This window comes from Acinonyx jubatus, chromosome C2 (assembly GCF_027475565.1).
Source record: "Acinonyx jubatus isolate Ajub_Pintada_27869175 chromosome C2, VMU_Ajub_asm_v1.0, whole genome shotgun sequence".
NCBI classification, from domain to species: Eukaryota; Metazoa; Chordata; class Mammalia; order Carnivora; family Felidae; genus Acinonyx; species Acinonyx jubatus.
In genome coordinates this window covers 84,808,806-84,824,383 of record NC_069384.1, presented here as the reverse complement: position 1 = coordinate 84,824,383, position 15,578 = coordinate 84,808,806, and the positions used below count along the sequence as shown (strand labels likewise).

The following is a 15,578-nucleotide window of genomic DNA, read 5'->3' as shown; positions in this document are numbered from 1 at the left end:
ATTCTTGCCATCCTAATACCCCACTGTTTCTGTTTTTGTTTTTTGAGAATGCACGTGTATGCACGTGTGTGAGCCTGGGAGAGGGAGGGAGAGAGAGAATCTTAAGCAGACTTCATGCCCAGTGCAGAGTCCTATGTGGGGCCTGATCTCACAGCTGTGAGATCATGACCTGAGCTGAAGTCAGATGCTTAACAGACTGAGCCATCCATGTGCCCCTATCCCCGCTGTATTTTAATTACCAGTTTATCAGCATCCCATTAGATTGGGAGCCCTTTCAAAGTCAGACTGTCACATTCATTTTGCCTTGAAGTGGGTAAGAAATTACTTGCTAAATGAATAATGAAAAATATTTCTATTCAGATGGTATGCATTTATCCATAATTACTAAGTGTTAAATCTCCAAATATTTTATCATCTGATTTAAAATCCTCAAATTCAAAGAAACTTATACCCAAGCTTTGGTTTAGCTTGTGCTAAATCATTTTTAAAATTTGTAGCTTTGAGGCCTTTTATTATAAAAAGCTAGCACGCATATACATAAACTAACAAGAACTTAAAATTCACACATTTACTTCATTTTTTAGCTTGACCTTCTAGTAAATCTTTAGCTTCATTGATTTTGGCTGCTATATAAGGAGATCCTCCTATAGGAAGAAAGAAAAAAGGAATAGTTATTTTATTAAAAAAAATTTTTTTTTAATATTTATTTTTGAGAGAGAGAAACACAGCCGGAGTGGGGGAGGGGGAGAGAGAGAGGGAGGGAGTCACAGAATCAGAAACAGGCTCCAGGCTCTGAGGTGTCAGCACAGAGCCCAACGCGGGGCTCAAACCCACGAACCGCAAAATCATGACCTGAGCTGAAGTCAGCTGCTTAATCGACTGAGCTCCCCAGGCGCCCCAAAAGGAGTAGTTATAATATGGCTTCTTAATTTCTGCTTGGTGAAAACCTATTCTCTTCAAGGATCCCTATGCTCATCTGATAGGTGGAATTAGCAGAAAATAATGAGGACACTGCAACCAGATCACCAAATGTATGGTAATATGTATGATCAACAGTAAACGAAATCACATGAGGAATATTTCCACAAAAATGGCACCTTTAAAAACTTAAACTTGACAAATAGGATTAAAAACACCTCCACATGTGACCTTGAAATGGTGTATGTTACCTATTTATGATGATTATAAGTTGTAAATGAACATGAATTTATTGTACTATGTTATTTTGAAAACATGATGTTCTCAGAGGTTTCTGAGCTTTGTTGGAAAGACCCCACTATGATTTGCACTCCTTTTCTATCCTTCACAGTTTTTCTCTTTTCATGTTACTAATTGTGCCTTCATGATGTTATCTGCAGGTGCTTTCCTACTACTCTGCTGGAGCAATGATTCTCAAAGTGTGATTCTCAGACCAGCAAGCATCAGCATCCCAGTAAGAAGCTTGGTAGAAATGCAATGTTACAGGCACCATACTATACTTGAGTCAGAAGCCCCCCCAGTTAATGCAAGCTAAATTTCGTTAAAGGAGGCTACTACAGTCAGATAAAAACAATCACAACCAAGTTTAAACTCAAAACGCTCTTAATGAAAGGCCTATCCTACGAAAGTAAAAAGATTTGTGCACTGGAACATGTATTTTGTGGTCTCTATTTTGGTATTCCTAAATAATTATTTGCTTTCTTTGAACACAGCCAAGGCTGCTTAGACATGTATCAGAGAGAAATATATCCTATAGGTTTCTAACTAGGAAACCTATAGTTCAAAGGTCTAAATGGATAGAAAAAATTAAATTTTTAGTTTAACTGAAACTTAACATTTCTTTTAAGAATATGTCCCCCCCTCCCCCCCAAAAAACAGTAGTATTAATAGTATTTAGAAGTCACATTTTATCACTACTTAAGATCTGAAAACATTGTTAATGCTTACCCCTACTTTCAAATGACATGGTCATTATTCTATAAATTTTTTCACTCAGGATTCTTTTAAGACACTGGAAAACGGATCCAGCCTGGGCAACAGTGCTTACACACAGATTTAAGCATTTCCCTTGTAATAGCCAAGAATTAAATATGAAATTACTCCACTAGTAACAACTAGTCACTTTAAAATGTGTAAGAATTTAACAGGTACTTACCCTTGTCTGGGTGATTTAAAAGCATAATTCGTCTATGGGCATCTCTTATTTTTCCTTTATTGGCAGTAGGGCTAATTTAAAAAGGAAAAGGTATAGTTTACTTCAGACTACGTCTGGATCACATCAAAAAATTGTATATAAAAGCCAATTAAAGATGCTGTGAAGCTGGAGTCAAGTCATCAAAACAATATGAGAAGTGGTTTAGGAACCTCTTTCATATCACATAAGGAAGATGAATATTCTGAATCAAGGAACTAAACCGCTCCTTAGAAAAATAAGACATTCTTAAAAAATTAGTTGAACTTGATAATCCTAAAAACCCTTTTACTGAAAGGTAAAACATGTTTAAGTATCTGGAAATGAAGGCAGAATTTCACCACAAAAAAAAAAAAAAAAAAAAAAGCGTTCTAGAGAACAACACTGAGCACTGCAATTATCTGTTTAAAAGCCTTTCAATGAATTGAGTGCTTATGTACCAGAGTGCCTTCTCAATGAACTTGTAGGGAGTGTTTAGATCTTAAAAATGTATACAACTATTATAACTCTTAACAAAAGATCTTTTTATGTTTGCTCATAGCTCTAGAATTGTAGAAAAATATTACAAATATTAGAAATTATTTACCTTACGCCTAGTATTAATGCTGCTTCTCGTTTTGTCATTTTAGGTTCAAACCCACCTCTATAATAGCCACCACTGAAAGCCTGAAAGAGGAAATGCATTCGTAAAAATGGGTTATTAGAATAAACTGAATGTTTATTAAAGTTGATAACTGAAAAACTGAAAGTTTAATTTTGATAACTGTTCCTAGAAACAGAAAAATTAAGACTTCAGAGAATTTTAACTGCAACTCCTATGGTATTTTAGCTTTGTAAGTAGCAGCAAATACTTTAATGATTGTTAAACATCCATATTTTTTTTTCCCCCCAGAAAAACTGTCTTAAAAATGTAAGACAAAACAACAGTGCCTCAAAGCCAGTTCTGGGAATAACAGGAAGATTATTCCAAGTTAGCTGTGTTACAGATAAAAATTTGATGTAAGAATATGATTATATGTTTTAGAAAAACAAGTGCCTCAAGAAAAGGATTTGGAGATGTTTTCAGATGAGTGAGTCAAGGGTATTTTGAGGGTCAAGGCAACTACTAAAACAAGACTAAGTATCGAGAAAATTATGCTACCAGCTCTTCTGACCTTGTTATGTCAGAGATCATATTGGTAAAGCCTACCATCACTCTATTCTCTCACATTCAATCACAACAATAAAAATAAATACTCAACAGGCTGCCACAGCCAATTTCATTCTGAACTGTGACCATGGAAGGTGTGACATTCATATCCAGTCATACTCTATAGCCTACTTAATTCCACTGATATCCAAGTATCGATTAGAGAATGCCAGGGCCACACAGTTAAGAATGGATCACTTCAGATTCCTAGATTCCTGTGTTTTTGTGATGTAGAGCAGATGAGGGAAGGCAAGAATTTGTGGACAAATGATGCTGGAGTTAATAATATCTACACAATGAAGTAGAATTGATTTTCATGGTACCAGAATTGTGTTAATCCCTCAGCCCCAATTCTGTCACACAAAACATTTTGATTTTTTTCAGGGTAACAACATTACAAAGCTCAGAACCCTTCTTGCGGGAAGCAAGAGAAGGGGCCCAAAGTAATCTCTTAAGAGCTTCATGGATGTTTGGAAATTTACCCTCTTCAAATGTGACTCTGGGCTTCATAACACAGCAAAGAATTAGCAAAAATGTTTAGTAAGTCTTACAGATTTTGGTAGACTTTGAAAAACTTGTTTTACTTGAGGCTCCATATGTTTCATGGCTTGCAAAACATAACGGCCTAAAAACAAAAGCAACAAAATAATTAAAAAGTCTCCAACTTTCCCTGCTTCATTTCCACTTCGAAACCATAAACAAACCTGCAAATCCTGCAGCAGCAATGGTCAGTCCAACTGCTACCACTGTACTGGCCTGGTAAAGGGAAGCAGAGTAAATATTTACTTCTTTTAATTATCACCCTTCTCTATGGTACCCATTCTCCCATTCCACCTCATCACAAGTTTTATTTCAAAGGGAGAAACAACTTTTAGGATGAAAATATCCTACCCAATGGCCCTTTAAAAGGACTTTTATGTCCAATTCATTGTAGAGATACTGGATTTTCACTGTGAAAGGGAAGGGCGAGCCGACTTGCATATTTACCTTTACAGCAGTGAAAAGAATGATTTCCCTCCCTTTGAAAACGTCTTTTGCATCTCCGGGCAAATGAGGCCACATTCAAGTTCAATCAAGAATAATGGAAATAAAATTTCTGCTAGAGAAAGAACTGTTTAAGGTCACTGTAGAATTCTGATAACGCATCTCAACGTTAAATGTGGACTTCACTAGACTCGCTTTTCAGAGTGCCTTCGGCACTGGGGCCTCTCTCGACCACAGAACCGACGCCCAAATGTGTTCAGGAACCGAGAAGAGATTTATCGGCAAGAGCCAAGGAAAAAGAGCAAAGTAGAGAAGGTACTGTTAGGATGTTTGCGGAAGGGCAGATCTAATCAAACGCGTTTCCACTAATCTCTCAGCCTCGGAGACAATGGACCAGGGACTGCGGCCCCCTGCACAAAGGCCATAGTAGAACACAAAGGCCCTAGAGAGCTGTGCCAGCAGCTCTGTGTCCTAGAGGGTGCGACTCTTCGGGGCCCTACATCTTCAGAGTCTCACTGGGGAGACAACCTCGGCTCCCCTCCTCCCAGGTCACGAGTTGAGATTGTGGCCTGGGCCCGAGATCGCCCAGGGGACCAGAAAACCGCACTCACCATGGCTCTGGCTCGGCTCCCCGGCCTCCACCGAGAGCGCGGTTCATTCCAGACCAAATGCCGCAGCCACAAAATTTCACGCCCCTACCAGAGAGCGACGCGGACACGAGCAGGCACAAACCGCTCAGACACAGGTGCCCAGGAAATACGGCAGTAGCGGCCGCAAATTAGGCCGGAAAACTGTCGTAAAAGGGGACCGCAGCGGGCCGTAGGGGAAAGGTCGCTCAAGCAGTGGGCAGGTGCGGAATACGGCTTCAGATTGGCTGATGGGTGGGCGGATGGCCTCCTTACTGGGCTCAAAGCTGGGGCTTTTCTGTGTTTTGCCCTTTGCTACCTGGCCGGAGGTGTTTGGAAATTCCTGTGGGGAAAGGTATTGGTGCAACAGGGCGTGAACAAATACTGTGTAGCCTTACTCAGAACGTTTTTCCTCCCTTCTCAGCACATGCATTCACCGTTTATTTCGTTTATGATTGTCGAGGGTAATGAATATTCCTAAATGTGCAGTAACAGTTCCACCTGAAGCCAAATAAATATGTAGCAATGCCAGTATAGCAAACGAGAATATGTCCCAGAAAACTAAAACAACAAACCACACTGTGTTTCAGGGGTGCTCGGTAGCATTCTCATATTTAAAAGAATTTTAATTTGTGACTTGATGGGACCTTGTGGGAATATTTGGGGTTTGTTTTGTGAAGTGGGATTACCACTTTAAATACAGTTAGTATTCTGATCATGGGATCCCCAAATCCCCACAACCCCTCAAAAAGTAGGGGTGGTTTTGCCATTACAAGGCATCAGCTTCATATAGCCCTACATATATGCTTGGGAAGAGAAAAGTAACGGAGACATTAATCGAAGTTTTACAGTGTTTGGATGATCAAGTAAGTTTGGAGTTACTTTCCACTTAGAATTTACAAAGTATTAAAAATTTGCTTACATTGCAAGGAAATTTGCTTTGATTAGCTGGTTGCATATTAGACATGTATGCAAATTTGTTGGCCTTGTTTTCCCTTTCTGTAAAAAGATTCGCTATTTGGATCTTTAAGAACTCTTCTAACCCTGATATTTTTGTAATGCCATTTCTTGTGAACAAAATTTCTTGTTATGTAATATGTAAAGAATTTCTTATTATGTATATTTTTGTATGTACAAACTGCAGCATACAGCTTGCTTGAGGAACAGGTTAACATACAGAAGCCCAGTCTCAGGAAACCAAGGATAGGTAACACAGAGAGACACTTGAAGTTGAAGTGGACAGGGCTCTGTTTTTGGAGGCAAATCAAAGTAGATGTACAACCTAGTTCTGTCATTAGTTGTAGGACTTTGGATAAGTTATTTGTGACTCTGAGTTTTCTCATTTGTAAAACAAGGGTAATGATGCACACCTCACCGAATTATGTACATGGTATGTTCTGCATGTAATTATTACTCAGTGTATTGGCCATTATTATTATGAGGCATGTTGAAGTACAAGTTGATGTGCAGAGCCTTCCCAATTCTCAGGATATCTCACCTCACTCATAGATATAAGTCTGGTAATCTTTTCACACTAAGGGCATGGAAAGAACCTTTAAAATTAATCTTTTGAAATTTCCAGCAACTGAAGAATGGATAATCATTCCTTGCTTCTTCTAACTTCTAATGACCGCCAGCATTCCTTGACTTGTGACTGCATCACTTCGATCTTCAGGGAAGGTCAGTATCTTGAAATCTCTCTCTACTCTGTCTTCAGATTGACTTTATGTATAGAATCTCCTCTTCCTCCCTTTTAAAGGATGCAACAGTTGCATTTAGGGTCCAATCCTATAATCGAGGATAATATCTGCATCTCAAAATCCTTATTCATAGCTGCAGAGATGTTGCCATATAAGGTATTGTTTACAGGTTCCTGATTTTAGGACCTGATATCTTGGGGGCCATTATTTTGTCTACTACAGAGAGTAAGAGAAGACAAAAGAGGGAGCTTGTAGGGACAAGAGAATGAGAAAGGACTCTGGTCAATTTTTTTTCCCAAATTTGCTAGTCAGGTAAGTAACTTCTTGGGGAAGAATAAGTGAGAGATGAGAGTGGATAAAGTGTTCTTGCATTGTGCCTTTCAAATACTTTGAGACTATGATCTCTTAGTAAGAGCTACATTTTACATTACAGAGAATACATACAAATACATACTTGAACACACACACACATGCACACACAAATATGCACTGAATTTAATGTGTGTGTGTGTATGTATGTATCTATTTATTTGTTTATTTGTTTATTTTAATGACTGACACATTTTTTAAAATGCTTGAAAGGCACACATAGTTTAGGGCATACAACAGAAAAAGCAGGTGAAGGATGTTCTCCAGTATAGAAGCTCCTATACCAGAGACTTATGGTAATAGGTCCGAACTATTCAGACCTCTTAATTAGGAATATGAAAAAAATCTATGAGAAGAAACAAGTCCTATCTAATTTGGGGCATAGATCAGCAACCTCATCAGGTTAGGAAGACTTGACATTGCTGAGTCACTTTCTGCATTGATTCAATATTAGCTTCTTCACCTTTCCTTCTCAGCAATCAGTTTATACTCTGGGACAGCTCAGTGGAGTAGCTCATTAATATGGACCAATATTAGAGCTCTGAATCTAAATTGCTCTGTTCTATTACTAATAGGAATCCAAATATCAGTGGGACCATAAGTGGGTACAGCCATGAATTCCCATGAGCACTTAACCTCCAAACGAAAAGGACACTTTCAAATTAGTTAAAATGTTATGCACAATCATGGGGCGCCTGGGTGACTCAGTCACTTAAGCATCTGACTCTTGATTTTGGCTGAGGTCATGATCTTATGGTTTTTGTTTTTTGTTTTTTGTTTTTTTTTTTTTTGATCTTATGGTTCTTAGATTGAGCTTTGCATTGGCTCTGTCAGCGAGGAGGCTACTTGGGATTCTCTCTCCCCCTCTCTTTCTGCCCCTCCCCCACTCATGCTCGCTCACTCATGCTCCCCCCTTCTCTCTCTCCCTCTCTCTCTCTCTCTCTCTCTCTCAAAATAAATAAATAAACTTAAAAAAAATGTTATGCACAATCAAAAGTGATTGTTAGAGATGATCTCTCAGGGCAATGTAACCTACCATTTCTTCTGGATCTATATCAAAAACAGTAAATGACTCTACTAGAACCTGAAAGAAAATGGCATAGGACATGAGAAACTATGGAAATACCTAGAATACTGGTAGAGCTGCAAACATCTTCAGAGAAAAGCCTCCTTATTGACCATTTTGTAAAACACACTACTCCATTCAGAGCTGAGTAATTTGCTGAAACCAGAGGTGATTCAGGAAACTGGGTAGTCTCCTGATTTCTGCCAGTCCAAAGCAAACTGCTCTGTGTTTCCTGCATCCTGAACCCTTAAATAACTGCTCTGTGAAGTTAACCATGTCTGAATTCTAATTTGCATTTCTTATTCTAAGATAATGTTGGCAGAATAGTTTGTGCTTTTACTTTTTGTCCTCTCAGAGAACACTTGACTTCAGAGTTTATTTTCCAAGCATTGGAAAACAAGTTTTCTCACAGATTGCTGAATGATAGTTTGTCTTGCCAATGGCTAAAAATTCCGATAACCAAGAGACAAATTTACTAAGACACGATGTATTACAGATGCTTTCTTGCAATTTTGAGGTACAGCCTTCTGAGACTCCATATTCAATCCGCTGGGTTCCAAACAGATCAAAAATGATTCAGTTCAATAGGAAATAGATGTTAAGTGCTTCAGTCAGTTCTAAGGTAACCAAGTTGGAGAAAAATTATTAAAACTGTATGACTGGATCTGGTCTTAGACTTTTAGATAAGTTTACTTTAAAATAATAGGATTGTTGTAGGAGACAAGGAAACAACTTCTGGTCAGTTCTATGTCAGAAATCCTGGATGGATTTGAGAAAAAGGCATACTTAGAGACAATGCATACGGGCTTCATCTTATTCTCTTGTGGAGGCTGAATGGGTGAGAGGATGAGATCACCTTTCTGAAGTAAAAGAAACCTCTTCCTTTAAGACCCAAATCCTTTCTGCCTGGACTTGGATCAGTTCTGTGACCTTTTCTTTTGCCACAATGTCTGCTTTCCTAGGGCCCTGGAAGGCAGTGCCCTGGTAGTTCTTTAGGTATTCAACCGAGATTCAAGTTCCTTCTTTTCGATACATAAATCATTCATCTGATGAAGCTTTTCAGTGTGTTCCTTGGTCTTTGTCATCAGCTCCCATCACACTTGAGCAAGCTTTTCCTACCACATCTTCTTTTGCATTCAGTAATTCCTTTCAAAGTTTCTTGATCTTTAGCTCTCCAAGCGTTGTATTCACAGAAACCGTCTGAAGGACTTCTAGGTATATCATACCGCCAAACTTTCCGATCGTTAGTTGACAAACTATTTCTTCTATTCTGCTTATAGTTTTACCATCTTTCTCTTTTTGGATAAGCTGTTTATACCTCTCCCAACATTCTTTGTTAAGTTTTCCTGTACCTGGAATCCTCCACCTGGGCCTGCAGATGCTGCCTGTTCCACTTCAGGGAGCCTTTTCATCTTGACTCTTCATTTACTGTTGCTTAAACTAGGAGCATTTCCTCATCATATTGAAATATCTTTTCTGGAACTTCTCCTGGGTGTATCTGGGGCATGTGGGGACTAGGAATATGCTGGGATATGTGGGGAAGAATCGACTGAATGCTCTTCAGTTCTTGTACCAGGCACTGTATTTCTTTGATGACAGCCACTTTAAGGTCTTGAAGAGAGAGGATGCACTTGTTCATGTGCATTTTCTTTGAATGGACCATGGAGTCTGGGTGTCCCAGTTTCTCTTTCTTCTTCACAGTGTTTATTCTCATGTGCTCAGGTATCTTATAGTCTGAGGCTGTCTTCAGATGGAAGTCTGCCGTGTTACAACTGGGCCTCTTTGATGGTTTGAGCATCTTTGGGATCTTCATAGTCATCATAAGATTTACTGTTGTATGGTTTCTTCCATTCTTTTTTTTTCACTGCTGAATCTTAAATTGGGCCCTTTCAGTTTTTATATATTTCCTCCTTTTCTCAATTTGATTTTCCACTATAATTTCACTTAGGGTTTTATGCCGACATTTCTTCCTTTTTTCTGTAATCGATTCTTCCAGCACACTAATAATCCCACCTGTATGTTTCTGGCCACCCTTTCTTCCAGCTCCCTTTTTCAAACCTCTCCAATTTACTTGTTCTTCTCTTTGACTGACTTACTCATTTGGACTTGGAGTACTTAGAGGGCTTCACAAACCTATAGGAAGATACTTGTGATCACTTTGTATGGCATGAACCACAATAGTATCACTTGCTTTTTTTTCTTAATTTTTTTTTAATGTTTATTCAGTTTTGAGAGAGAGAGAGAGAGACAGAGTGCAAACATGGAAGGGCAGAGAGAAAGGAGACAGAATCTGAAGCAGGCTCCGGACTTCGAGTTGTAAGCATAGAGCCCGATGTGGGGCTTAAACCCACAAACTGCAAGATCCCAACCTGAGCTGAGGTCGGATGCTTAATCAGCTGAGCCACCCAGGCTCCCCAATAGTATCACTTTACAATGAATCACGAAATCTGTTCTGTAGCTTCATGAAGCCAAGTTGATGTTTCTCTTCTTCCGAAGCAAATTCCTTTCCCACTTGTTGAATTTTATAAGCTGTCAATCTTGGCATGAATTTTGGAATCTAGATCAAAATCTGTTCGTTTAAATTGTGTATGCTTTGGTAATTTTTTTTTTTTAATTTTGTTTGTTTGTTTGCGAGAGAGAAGGAGAGAGAGAAAGAATGTTAGGCAGGCTCTGTGCTTAGTGCAGAGCCTGACATGGGGCTCAATCCCATGACCCTAAGATCATGACCTGGGCCAAAATCAAGAGTCAGATGCTCAAATGACTGAGCCACTTAGATGCCTCGCTTTGGTAATTATTCATTCATTTCTAGGAGTTTCCAAATTTTTTTCCTCAAAGCTTTGAGTTGTTCTTTCCTCCCACCTTTATTTCTTTCACTTCTTTCATTAACTTATCATGTTCTCTTTTTCTTCTGGCGTTCTCAATACTGTAGGCTTTGGGATCTTCAATATCTTCTGTAATTGGCTCTGCTTCAGTTCCAAACCTGAGCAACAGCACTTGGGCTTTGATGGCTTTCTTTAGCTCAAATTCAGAAAAAATGGTGAAAGCAAAAATATTATTATCTATTCCAGTAGTCACCAAGAAATGGTCATCAAGCTAGGATAGATGCCTTTAATCCATCCATGCATATTGTCATGCATATTGAAGTGCCAGTAGTCCACCATAGTTGTCAGTGAAGGATTTTTCTGATTTAGGATATAGACTTGAATTGCTCTGTTTTGAGCAATTTGCATTGCATTTGCATTCCAAAAAACATCATATCTTGGTTAATGCTGAAAGTGATAGTTTGGATGGTATTATCTTCTGTATCTTCAAGAAGATGAAAATCAACAAGTTCATCTTTCTTTTCTGTGATATCACTACTTTTGTCATATGGGGGGAACTCACAATGATATAGAAAACCAGAATCATACCCTCCCAAAAAAGCCTAGAACTTCCCTGGCTCAGAGTAAAATCCATAGAGGATGTGACAGGGAATTGATGGAATAAAGATTTCAGGTAATGGTTTCTCTTCCTCCTTTTTGCCCTGGAAATCCTTTTCTCCATCTTCTCTCATCTCTGCTGCTGTCCGTTTCCTCCTTTCTTTCATTTCTTTCTCTTCTGGCTCCTTTTATTTATTTCTCTTTTCTGTTTCTGTTAATCACAGAATCTTAGATTTGACACCTGAGGAATGGAAACATTTTATGCACGTGTCTTTGATTTCATAGGAAACTACATCACTATCTTCCCCTTCCTCCTTAATGGTTGGAAATAGAGTTTCAAGAGCATAGCCGTTTCACAGATAATCAGTAAAGTACTTTCAGGATGGGAGGTCAAAGCCCATATTAATTGGCAAACAGGTCCAAGAATAGTAACATAATCGATTAGCTTATAATCTTTTTCTACCTCAAAGAAGACAGTTTGGTGTTTATTCCCTGTAGCTAGAATTTCTCCATCATGTTCATAAGGTAAAACAGTGACACAAGCAATATAGGATTTGAAAAACCATTTCAAATGAATATCTGCATTTGAAATTTTCTTCCTTTCTGCAAAATTGTGAGGCCTTTTGGATCGCAGAGTTCAAGAATTTGAACAACTCCATCTTTAAATACTAAAATAATATGTCTTCCAGTGTAGCTTACCAGTTGGGGTACCTAAGCCAGGGCAATACCTCTTTGAATTTCATCTGAGCCAAAGATGTTTTGCTAGCAAAATCCTAGATTACAAAAGAGCAGTTCCAGGAAGTAGTGGTCATGAGATAAGTGAGGGGTGAGATAGCCAAGGCTTCAGTAGCTCCCAAATGGAAGGAGAAAAAACATTCTGAGTCCTAGGTATTATTTTGAGTTTGAATTTTATGTGTATTTAAATTGAATTTAATTGAAATGAATGTTTTTGAGACAATATTTATCCTTACTTCATGAGATGTATGCTGGTCATTTCTGTTTCTTAGAAAAAAATGCTTGGAAAACCCATGAAGTTTACAGCCCATTAATTGGTCATGATAGGAAGTGTGGAAAGCATAGCTCCATAAAATTCCACACTTGGAAATATGATACCAGGCAAATAAGATTGTTTTTCCCTAAAACCTATGTGCTAGACATTGTGCTATATTCTTTATGTAGATTATTTCACTTTACTTCATGACAGTAATACTTATTTCTGTTTTGCAGATGAGGATATTTTGCCAGATATATTGTTTTTCCCTACAGATCCCTTCTCTGTCATTTTCCATTCTGCTCTATATCCCAGAGGAACGCACGAAGTTAGGAAGCTCTCTTGGATTCTGGCTTGGGGTTCATTTATGTCCATGATCAGAAGATGAGAAGGTAGGAGGACAGTCAGTTAATGATGTACATTTCTCCATCTTCATACCTAGTGGTTGCCACAGGCTGACTGAGTTTGTCCACTGAAGAATACAGTTTCTGTCGTATTGTCGTATGTGTGTGTTTGCATGTGAACATATGTGTGTTATTCCCACTCCTTGCTCCTTCAAGTCTAAGAGTAGTAGTGACTACTACTACTAATAAGGCCCCAGTGGCCTTATTAGACGCAGACACTTTGGCCATCATTTTGAGTTTCTCTTAATCCTGTTGATACCTTTGTAAATAGTTCCTTTATAAAATTCTCCCCAGTTACTCCATTTGGCTATGCTTTCTGTCTGTCTCTAACATGGGTGGTGACTGTTCTAAGAAGCTACTGAAATAATTCAAGTAGGAGATGATGGTAGCAGTGGAAATGGAAAGGAGGGCTGGACTCCTGCTTATGTTTTGAAGAAAGAACTGATAGATTTTGCTGATGGAGGAAATGTAGTGTGTGAGAAAAAGAAAGGAGTCAACAGTGACTCCAAAAGTGTAGGCTTGAGCAGCTGGAAGGATTGAGTTGCCACTGGATGGGACCAGAAAGACTTCAGGAAGAACAAGCTGGGGAACTTTTTTCATGTTGAATTTGAATTTAGATATCAATTAGGTATATAAAGAATGTTTTCACATAGGCTTTTGGATGTATAAGTCTGATGTCAAGAGAGAGGTCTGAGAGTCATCAGCCCAGAGATAGTCTTCAAGGCCAAGGAACAGATGAAATCATTGATTGCCTAAGTGGAGAGAGAAAGAGGAATAAGGGCTGTTTTGTGGATCCTCTGTGTTTGGAATTCAGGGAGATGAGGAAGAACCAGAAAGTTAGACTCTAAAGGGTGACCAGAAACCAGGTGAGTGTGGTGTCCTGGAAGTCAAATGAAGAAAGTGTTGAGTGGAGAAGTGTGTAAAATGCTGCTAATAGTCAAATGAAACAACAACTGAGAATTGACTGCTAGAGGTCACTGGTGATATGAGAAGAGCTTCTGTGCTGTGATGGGGACAGAAGAATAGAGATAGGGATTATAAGACATCTCTTTCAAAGAATTTTGCTGAGAAAGGAATTGGAGAAAGAGGACAGTTCCCAGAGGGAGAAGTAGTGTAAGGAGGGGTTTTTGTTTTTTTAAGATGGAAGAAATAAAAGTATGTTTATCTGCTGTAGGAATGACCTTATAGAGGGGGAAATTTGACAAAATTCATTGAATTACATATTTTAACCATATAGTTAATTAATATTTTAATTCAATTATTTTAACTGAATCTAATAATTTTGATGAAATTAAATTATATAATTTAAGAACGAGAAGAAAGTGTAGAGACCATTTTTTCCCCAACAGCTTTGCTTTATACAGGGCCTCGGAGTGGTTGACTGACTTCTAAAGCGCTGACACAGTTCAGTAACTGCCCACCCTTATTGTCCACACTCCAGGTGTGTGTAATGTTAGGGTCATGAGATGAGAGGGTCACAGAATTACCTTTTCCTGTCTTTCCTGACCACTGTTTTTTAGGAATTATCTCAGATCTGGATTAATGGAGTCTTAAGTTCCTGACTAACAACCATTTAGCTTAGGGAATCTTATGTAGGCAGCTGCTCACATAATGCTATATGTAAAACTAAACGGTGCTCAGTATATATTTTCTTCCTTTCCTTCTTCATTCCACCTCCACTTATCCTATTCCTGCCCTCCTTTCCTCCACTGATCCTGCCATGACCTGACAATCTACCATTGGGAATTCATCTTGTTGTTCCCTGTTTGGATATGAATACTGAGCTGTGATCAACAGCTCCTCTGTGAAGTATTTTAAGAGATACTTTTGGGGTTATAACTAGTAAGAGGAATACTTTAATTGGAGTACAGAAAGAAAGGAAGAAAGAAGAGATTTAGAACAAGTGGGACCAAAGACTGCCCAGGTAGGAACCATTCAAAGACCTAGGATAATGGGGAAGTGGAGGGGTTGCTATGAAGCCAGAAAGGAGGGCCCAAGGTCCAGACACTGTTTACTCCAGTCAGCCTCATCTGCATCCAGTCAGCTGAGCCTGCCCTGCCCTGTGGCTATTATAAAATAATTTATAACTATGTCTCCTGTGATTTTTGCTTCCCTTTTCTCAAGCTGTTTCATTTTTTCCTTACTGCATCTTAGTCTGACTTCCTGATTTACTTTTTAATTACCAGAACTGTTCTCCTTATTTGGTCCAGAGCATGAGTGGAGGGCCAGTCAGAAAAATGAAATGTATTTGACCAGGGTGACAGCCTTAGGGGGCATGTATTTGTAGATAAAGACTCTGCTCTCAGTCTGTGAGGAAAGAAAATTGAAGCACTCAGAATTTCAGGGGACTTGGAAATTGGGGTAGCCTAGGTGGCTTTTTCCAAACGGAGATTTCCCAATCAACCCTCCATTTCATTCCATCTTTGCATGTCTTTTTCTGTTGTGTTTCTCAGTTCTTTTTCCCCCTTCCCCAGCCAGGGTTCCACGTGTATGTAGTAGCTTTATGCATTGAGTAAATTGAGCCCTCCCTGCTGAGCTGTCAGCAAATGGAACTGACCAGCAGAACAGTCTGTGTAAGTGCATCTTGTGCCCGGGCCAGACAGACAAGCACAATTATTTGATTGCAGGAGATTGCCACTAAATGAGGGTGAAATAGTGGG

At 38.9% G+C, this 15,578-nt stretch overlaps 1 protein-coding gene and 1 pseudogene across 3 annotated transcripts; both read right to left on the bottom strand.

Annotated features, from left to right (window-relative positions):
• Positions 1 to 481: 481 nt before the first annotated feature.
• Positions 482 to 5,133, bottom strand: DNAJC19 (DnaJ heat shock protein family (Hsp40) member C19). Of its 3 annotated transcripts, none has more exons than XM_027061368.2 (7): positions 4,955 to 5,133; positions 4,347 to 4,458; positions 4,064 to 4,115; positions 3,911 to 3,984; positions 2,757 to 2,836; positions 2,135 to 2,205; positions 482 to 644 (listed from the first exon to the last, which is right to left on the bottom strand). In XM_027061368.2, exons 2-7 carry the CDS (start codon positions 4,419 to 4,421, stop codon positions 574 to 576), a joined length of 423 nt encoding a protein of 140 aa, XP_026917169.1. In that variant the 5' UTR covers positions 4,422 to 4,458; positions 4,955 to 5,133; the 3' UTR covers positions 482 to 573. The 3 variants fall into 3 exon arrangements, with proteins under 3 accessions (XP_026917169.1, XP_014928390.1, XP_014928396.1); XM_015072904.3 differs by having other exon boundaries at positions 4,347 to 4,455; positions 4,955 to 5,132; XM_015072910.3 differs by lacking the exon at positions 4,347 to 4,458 and having other exon boundaries at positions 4,955 to 5,126.
• Positions 5,134 to 8,793: 3,660 nt separating this feature from the next.
• LOC106975595 (cilia- and flagella-associated protein 44-like) lies at positions 8,794 to 13,518 on the bottom strand (annotated as a pseudogene).
• Positions 13,519 to 15,578: the final 2,060 nt, after the last annotated feature.

Bases quoted from the DNA above. Each gene is read 5' to 3' on its own strand.
- DNAJC19 (XM_027061368.2), bottom strand. From the start codon at position 4,421: ATGTGGCCTCATTTGCCCGGAGATGCAAAAGACGTTTTCAAAGGGAGG. The intron at 2,837-3,910 runs GTAAGACTTACT...TTCCTCTTTCAG, and splicing joins TTCAAAGTCTACCAAAATCT to GCTTTCAGTGGTGGCTATTA. The intron at 645-2,134 runs GTAAGTACCTGT...TTCTTCCTATAG, and splicing joins TTTAAATCACCCAGACAAGG to GAGGATCTCCTTATATAGCA.